The sequence below is a fragment of the Oryzias latipes genome, chromosome 11 (assembly GCF_053564925.1).
Source record: "Oryzias latipes strain Hd-rR chromosome 11, Olatipes_Hd-rR_3.1".
NCBI classification, from domain to species: Eukaryota; Metazoa; Chordata; class Actinopteri; order Beloniformes; family Adrianichthyidae; genus Oryzias; species Oryzias latipes.
Window position 1 is genome coordinate 9661923 of NC_136247.1, and position 8737 is coordinate 9670659.

Consider the following 8737-nt stretch of genomic DNA (forward strand, 5'->3'; position numbering starts at 1 on the left):
ACCCTTCCATTGGCGTGTTATTCCTACCATGACAAAGGTGGATAAAGGTGGAAAGATTTCATGTAATCCATGGACACCAGTGAAGATCACAAATCATTGAAGAAAAAAGGTTCAGAGCACTGTCTAGTGGGTCTAAATGACCCAACTCCCAATGTTAAAGTGCTTAGGATAGCACAAGGGTTTATTTTTTTTATTGGAAAAACATCAAAAATAATTTGCATGTGTCCTCTGAGTAAACAGGAGATGGAAAAGAGTTTGCTGACTCTTATTTAAGATCCAATAGAGTAGAAGACCCTATTGATCTGGATTGGTTATGTTGAAGTGGATCAAGTTTTTTCTTTTACTGCCAATTGGTGATTTGATTCAACGAAGCTGCAAAATTACTGAGAAAAAAATAAGTTAAGACAGCTAGATGTCTCAGATTTTTAAATATGAGTTATAATATACAACAGTAGATAGATACAGAGAACAAGTGACATCAGCTTTTAATAAAAATTAGTGAAATCTGCCAAAAAACATCGTTCGATGAGCAGAACCACTGAGAACCAACCAGGAAAATCAACTAGAACTGTTCTGTTTTTGAGACTTTGTCTATGAGCATTTGTGAACAGAAATAAGCTGCTTTCTCTAATTTGAATATTGGCTAGTTCAGAGCACGCCTGAACTTGTACTCAGAGCCTAAGATGCAAACCACGAGGAAGGAAGAATGTAAAGATAATATGTGTGGGGCTTTACATAAGTGCTTTATATAAAGTGCAGAAAGAATGAAACTTAATTATCATGACAAGTGAGACGGTAGGACAAAAAAACATGCCGTACTTTCTCTGTGGCATCAAGTGTCAAGTTCAAGATACGTTCCAGAAGTAAAAAAAAACAAAGCAGTTTCAGATTAGAAGAGTCAAACACATGCATATTTAATAAATTGAGATGATGATTTTAACTTAAAGCCTTAAATGAGCTGTACCGTTCAAAATAATCAACATAAAATCAATATGATAAGACCCCATTTCATGAAAAACAACCTTTCATAAAGCTGTAAACTCCAGACTTTCCCCACAGAACACACACAAACACTCAAGCACTCCACGTGCTACCTAATCGTGGTGGTTAGGAAACACTGTCCTGCACGTTTTCCATGTTACCGTGCTTAAGAGCACCCGTGCTTATCATTAAGCTCCACAGAAGTCGGATGGTGGGAGTCGTTCATGGCAGGTGTTTTTGAGCAAAAAATCCAGTATGTTCCACGAGAACCAGGGTTGGGAAGTTCTGGTCTACCTCTTTGTGAAAGTCAGCTGCTAGAGCAGGGAAAGGAGGAGATCTGTCAGGTCAGAAGAGGAAGCAAAAGTTTGCAGAAGAGGCATCAAACAGTTAAAATCCTAAATCTTGCAATCTAAAATCAACAACAAAGTGAATAAAATAGTTTACCATTAATCTTACCAACAACCAAAGAACCAGTAGTCTGAGCTTTAACTCAAAAGCTACACCAGGCATGTGACATGTTCAAGAACACGCTAAACGTGGGTACTTGAAAGCACATTTTGCCCATGCTGTTCGCACTGGATGAGCTAGGTGGGGCTTCTTTTTTTGCTACTTTTTACTGGTGCCTGTATGCCACCTACAGTTGGAAGAGGCTTTGTGCGAAATGTTGAAGCTGTCCAAATATCATAAAATTGGTTCTAGGTTTATTCTTTCAATGCTCTTTACCAATATACACTGGTATGAGAAAGTTTGGGCACCCCTGATGATTTTCAAGATTTTTCTTCATAAATCATTGGTTGTATCTTATAGCATTATCACGGCAGCCCTGTCCCTGGGGTGCTGGCTTCCTTGGCCCGGCGGCCCTCTCTCCACGCAGGGAGAGGGATCCTTGAGCTCTCTGGCAAGACCGGGAGCCAGCGATCATATCACATCATATCACATCTGAGCCGGGGGGTGTCCGTGTCCCGGTGGTGTGGGTTCTGGCACCGGCCTTCTTCATATTTTCCAACTGCGGGTGAGCCTGGTCGGGCCAGCCACATTTATAACACCCGTGGCCCGGGGGGCTGCCTGGAGCGTGGTGGCGGGTCTTCCCTGGAGGGCCCTGACCCGTTCCCGGGGGGATGCTTAGGACTCCTGGGTGGTGGCACGCCGCCTGTCTGGGGCTTGGGGTGCCAGTGCAAGTACTGGAAATCTTGGATTCCAGTCAGTATCAGCAGATTCTTACAAACAATGTTCAAGAATCAGTAACAAAGTTGAAGTTGCGCCTTGGCTGGATACTTCAACAAGACAATGACCCTAAACACTGCTCTAATTCTACAAAGGCATCCATGCAGAGGAAAAAGTACAATGTTCTGGAATGGCCATCTCAGTCCCAAGACCTGAATATTATTGAAAATCTGTGGTGTGAGTTAAAGCGGGCTGTCCATCCTCGGAAGCCATCAAATCTGACTGAAGTGGAGATGTTTTGCAAAGAGGAATGGTCCAAAATACCTTCAACCAGAATCCAGGCCCTTAATAGAAGCGGTAAAAAGCGATTGGAGGATGTCATTTCTGCAAAAGGAGGATCTACTAAATATTGATGGCATGTTTCTGTCTTAAATCCAATAAACTTAATTTCGCTTCTCAAATATGCTATATGATATATTTTACTGAAATTGATGATCCGAACAACCAATGATTCATGAAGAAAAATCTTGAAAATTATCAGGGGTGCCACAACTTTCTCATACCACTGCATTGGTGTCATAGAATTCCAGCTGAGCACAAACTGCAATTATTCATTTCTCCACCATGATACATTTTTACATTGTTGGCACTTCCATGAATTAAAAGGGATGCCATCTAGAGGGCTGCACTGGGATTGGGTCCCACCGGGACCCATCGCAAATCTCACGGGAGCGGGAGGTTTTTCACATTATCATTATGGGCTGTTTGTCCCCTGGAAATACCCCCAGTTTAAATGTTTCAATTTTTTAAACTCTCTTCTTCTCTTTGGAAAGTCCCCTTGCATTCGCAGGACTGAAGTGAACTCTTAGCAAAATGTAGTAAACTTGATGTTTATTTCATTTCATTAAGTATACTTAAGTGTATCAAGTCTACTATATACCCTGTATGTGTTGCGCAGGAAGTATACTAACTGAATACTTCTTCAGACTAAATTTAAACAATTTACCTTTATAATTTATAGATAGTCTATGAAAAATAAACTTCAAGCATACTGCCTCACCTTTAGTATAGTATACTTGCAGTACACTTATGTAGACTACTTTTGGCTAAAGAAACAGCATCTGAGTCCACATGCAAGTGAACTCATTCTAAATTATACTATTTAGAAAATAGATTCCACAGATGTTATGTCTGTGTTGAATTGCAAAGTGAAACTGTTATTCAAAGGACAGACATCGAACTACTTCAAGCCTCTTCTTGACAATGCAGAAGCCTCATGTTACAAACAGTAGCAGTGGGTTTGGTGTCCTTGCTTTTATGTTGCTTCCTTTTCTCTGTCTGACTCTAAATGAAGGGTTAGGAGGTATAACAGACTTGCAAATGAGATTATCTTGATGCCTGCAGCAGCAGCTCTCTGCCCTGTTGGTAGTTTTCTTTGTGTCTCGATCCTCTCCGCTTCAGGAGGCACTCTACAAACAGACATTTGAGACTAACATGTGAGCAGATTTTAAGGACAAACATTGAAAATCACCATCACAGACTATGAAGATCCATCATTGCCTCTGGATTTTTTGCTTGTAAGACAAATCTCTTCTTTTTTTTTAATATTTTTAATTAATCTCTTCAAAGCAGAAAAATCTTTGTAAAAATGTTCCCTTGAATGTTCTCCATTTTCCTCTCCAGAGTCACCTCCAGTGTGAGGGCAGGAACTGGTTTTAACGATAAGCCGGACCTACATCCAAGCTTTCAGAACACGGACTGGATGGCATCAATACCGGATGAGACCCCTATCTCAGCTGTCCCCATCCCAGGAACACACGAAAGCTTGACATTTTCTAAGTTAAAGTTTGCTGGAAATCAAGTTTGGACTTTGGAGCAACAACTCAGAGTGGGTATAAGATATTTTGACATCCATGCTGGAATGTGGTTGGCTTCAGAAAATGAGATTAGCATCCGTGACGATAAATGGATGATTGATCAGAAGATCAATTTACAAACAGTCATAGAGCAGATACGTAGTTTTTTACGAAGCCACAAAAAGGAGGCTGTGGTTCTGAAGTTGACGTTGCATGGACGTCAACAAGACAAAGTTGCAGCTTTGATTAAAAAATTATTTGGAAAGTTTGAAAACGTTTTGTGGAGGGAAAAAGGGATACCAACCATGGAAAAAGTGAGGGGCAAGATTGTGCTTTTAGACAGTGGTAAGTTACACTTCGGAATCCAAAACAAGGACTCAAAATTCTTTCAATCAAATAAGTTAGTAAATGTGGAAGGCAAAATTGAAAGCATGAAGCTCGACTTCTGTGATCGTAACATTGTGGTGACTGAAAACCCTACAACTCGTCCCCAAGATACAAAAGAAGCGGCTAAAAAGATTAACCAACACCTAAGTGAGTTTTTACAAAGACACAAAATAAGCTCTTCCAACCAAGGCTGTTTGGGAATCATCAGCATGGACTTCCCCAGTCCTGAGCTTATTGAGAAAATCATTCACCTTAAACCATGTGACTGTGGACAAAAATCAGGGGCAGGATCAAAAAGGCCACATGACTCCAGTAGCCAGACAGAAGAAACAAAATTACCAACAGATAGTGGATCTCCTACAACATCCTCAATGGTTACACTACAACCAGCAACTGAGGAACAACCAAAGCCTCAACCACAAACTTCAATTACTCCAACAACTGCACAAGAACCAACAACCACAACACCACAATCAAATGGTCAAACAATGAAAAAAGATGAAAATGAAAAATATCCTCCATCTCCACCTAATGTTTTACCAGGGAAACCCAAATTACTAACAGAAACAAGACTTGACAATACAGACTGGATGACATCCGTACCTGATGAGACTCCCCTTTCAACCATCACCGTTGTTGGAATACGCCTACTATTTGGAAAAAAACAAGTTTGGACCATGAAACAGAAACTCAAAGACGGAATTCGTTATTTTGATATTAACGTTGGTGTGTGGCGAGCTACAGAAAAAGAGTATCACATCCGTTCTACCAAATGGATGGTGGAGGAAGTTCTTCTCCCCATATCTATTTTCCTAAGAATCCACAGTCATGAAACGGTTCTTTTGAGACTTACCATACATGGACGTACCAAAACCATAGTTGACGATTTTACAAACACGTCAACAGAAAAGTTCAAAGACATCATGTGGACAAAGCGGTCAGTCCCAACCATGAAGGAAGCAAGGGGTAAGATAGTTTTCTTGAAGACAAAAAGCTTCCACTTTGGAGCGGAAAACCACAAATCAAAAATTTTAGATTTGAACATGTTGACAAACTTTGAAAAGAACATTGAACTACAAAAGTCACACATTTGTGGTGATCAACTTGTAGTCACTGAGAGCCTTGCATCAGATCAGTACAGTCTGGAACAAATAACTAAGTTTGTGCAGAAATATATCAGTGGTTTCTCTGGCTTTGGCTGTTTTGGAATCATCAGCATGGACGATCCCAGTCCTGTGCTTATTGAGAAAATAATTCACCTTAAACCATGTAACTGTGGACAAAAATTGGAAATAGGATCAAAAAAGCCACATGAGTTCAGTAGCCAGACGGAAGAAACAAAAGTAGAAACCAATGGTGGAGCTCCATCAGAAACAGTACTTGACAATACAGACTGGATGACATCTGTACCTGATGAGACTCCCCTTTCAACCATCACCGTTGTTGGAATACGCCTACTATTTGGAAAAAAACAAGTTTGGACCATGAAACAGAAACTCAAAGACGGAATTCGTTATTTTGATATTAACGTTGGTGTGTGGCGAGCTACAGAAAAAGAGTATCACATCCGTTCTACCAAATGGATGGTGGAGGAAGTTCTTCTCCCCATATCTATTTTCCTAAATACCCACAGTCATGAAACGGTTTTTTTGAGACTTACCATACATGGACGTACCAAAACCATAGTTGACGATTTTACAAACACGTCAACAGAAAAGTTCAAAGACATCATGTGGACAAAGCAGTCAGTCCCAACCATGAAGGAAGCAAGGGGTAAGATAGTTTTCTTGAAGACAAAAAGCTTCCACTTTGGAGCGGAAAACCACAAATCAAAAATTTTAGATTTGAACATGTTGACAAACTTTGAAAAGAACATTGAACTACAAAAGTCACACATTTGTGGTGGTCAACTTGTAGTCACTGAGAGCCTTGCATCAGATCAGTACAGTCTGGAACAATTAACCAAGTTTGTGCAAAAATATATCAGTGGCTACTCTGACTTTGGCTGTTTGGGAATCATCAGCATGGACGATCCCAGTCCTGAGCTCATTGAGAAAATAATTCACCTTAAACCATGTAACTGTGGACAAAAATTGGAAATAGGATCAAAAAGGCCACATGACTCCAGTAGCCAGACAGAAGAAACAAAATTACCAACAGATAGTGGATCTCCTACAACATTCTCAATGGTTACACTACAACCAGCAACTGAGGAACAACCAAAGCCTCAACCACAAACTTCAATTACTCCAACAACTGCACAAGAACCAACAACCACCACAACACCACAATCAAATGGTCAAACGATGAAAAAAGATGAAAATGAAAAATATCCTCCATCTCCACCTAATGTTTTACCAGGGAAACCCAAATTACAAACAGAAACAGGACTTGACAATACAGACTGGATGACATCCATACCAGATGAGACTGCCCTTTCAACCATCACCATTGTTGGAGTACGCCTACTATTTGGAAAAAAACAAGTTTGGACCATGAAACAGAAACTCAAAGACGGAATTCGTTATTTTGATATTAACGTTGGTGTGTGGCGAGCTACAGAAAAAGAGTTTCATATCCGTTCTACCAAATGGATGGTGGAGGAAGTTCTTTTCCCCATATCTATTTTCCTAAGAACCCACAGTCATGAAACGGTTCTTTTGAGACTTACCATACATGGACGTACCAAAACCATAGTTGACGATTTTACAAACACGTCAACAGAAAAGTTCAAAGACATCATGTGGACAAAGCGGTCAGTCCCAACCATGAAGGAAGCAAGGGGTAAGATAGTTTTCTTGAAGACAAAAAGCTTCCACTTTGGAGCGGAAAACCACAAATCAATAATTTTAGATTCAAACATGTTGACAAACTTTGAAAAGAACATTGAACTACAAAAGTCAGAAATTTGTGGTGGTCAACTTGTAGTCACTGAGAGCCTTGCATCAGATCAGGAAAGTCTGGAACAAATAACTAAGTTTGTGCAGAAATATATCAGCGGTTCCTCTGGCTTTGGCTGTCTGGGAATCATCAGCATGGACGACCTTCAAAGTGAACTCATTAATAGCATTGTACATCTCAGACCATGTGACTGTAATCAGACAGGGGGACAATTACATTCAAACCACTCAACCAATACAGCAAAAATTAAACCACTATCTTTACCAAGTCTATTGGACCCACACCTCATTTATCTTCCGATGGTTTCTTCCATGAGCCATCCCATTCCAGAGCCCCAGTTGGTATTTCGTAAATGTCGTAGAGGGTAACAAAACCCATAAAGGGGGGTCACAAAATGATGCAATACTGTAAATTTTGGCTGATAACACCAATAAACTTTAAATGGTTATGCAATGTTATGTTTCTAACATATATGTTGTATGTTTCCTGGTATACTGTATATAAAATTGAGACACCTGTGAAGATTCTCACAGATAACTTCAATTAATGTTTTTCCAGATGTTTCCAAAAGGATTGCGTCTCATATCACTGAACTGGACTTGGTTACAGTCTGAATTAGACTTAAATTTTAGTGGAATTTAAAATGCCCTACCCGTGTATGTATTTTTTACAACTGTTGCTTTGTACTACTTAAAGTTTCCACACTTTTAGAAAAGTTTTATCAACATTTTAAAAAGTTATTTTATTGTTTAAAACCAATTTCAACAAGAGAATGAGTTTTTAAGAGTTCTTTTAGCAAAACTGGATTGGACCAAAATGAAAAATGGATCAGTGTTTGTATCCGTGTGTGGGAGGAGGATAGGTACTAATCATAAATCATTACAGTATTTCCTCTGGCAGCGGCTACGAGCTCTTTGGACATGACCATTGAGAGGCACAAAATTCCCTTGAACTTTTTTTTTTAAAGAAAAAAGAACAAGTGGGATCAGAAGCAAGGCTGAGCAGGAGAGCTGGAGCTCTTCATCTGATGGAGGGGATGAGGACAAGCCAGTCTTCACCCCAGTGAGTGAGGAGGATCAGGTCTACGCTTTAAAGTCTCGTTCTCGATAAACCAGATTTGGAGCAGAGTTCGAGTTTCTTAACCAGAGGCAGCTTGTAGTAATAAGCAGTTGCTGGGTCAACCTTAACCCTTGTGCTATCTTATGAGGTCCAGATGACCCGATCCTTACATTGACCTGTTCTCCCTACCATGACAAATAAAGGTGAAGAGGATTACATGTAATCCATGGACACCATGAAGATCACAAATCATTGAAGAAAAAAGGTTTAGTGCACTGTCTAGTGGGTCTAGATGACCCAACTCCCAATGGTAAAGTGCCTAGGATAGCACAAGGGCTAAAACAGCGCATTGCACAGAAACAGTTACATACCTTGCATTTGGAATCAAA

At 40.0% G+C, this 8737-nt stretch overlaps 1 protein-coding gene across 1 annotated transcript; it reads left to right on the forward strand.

The window, feature by feature from the left end:
- Positions 1-3593: 3593 nt before the first annotated feature.
- LOC110015950 (uncharacterized) lies at positions 3594-8080 on the forward strand. The gene is made up of 2 exons (XM_020707276.3): positions 3594-3722; positions 3829-8080. Exons 1-2 carry the CDS (start codon positions 3688-3690, stop codon positions 7655-7657), a joined length of 3864 nt encoding a protein of 1287 aa, XP_020562935.3. The 5' UTR covers positions 3594-3687; the 3' UTR covers positions 7658-8080.
- The last annotated feature ends 657 nt before the right edge of the window (positions 8081-8737 follow it).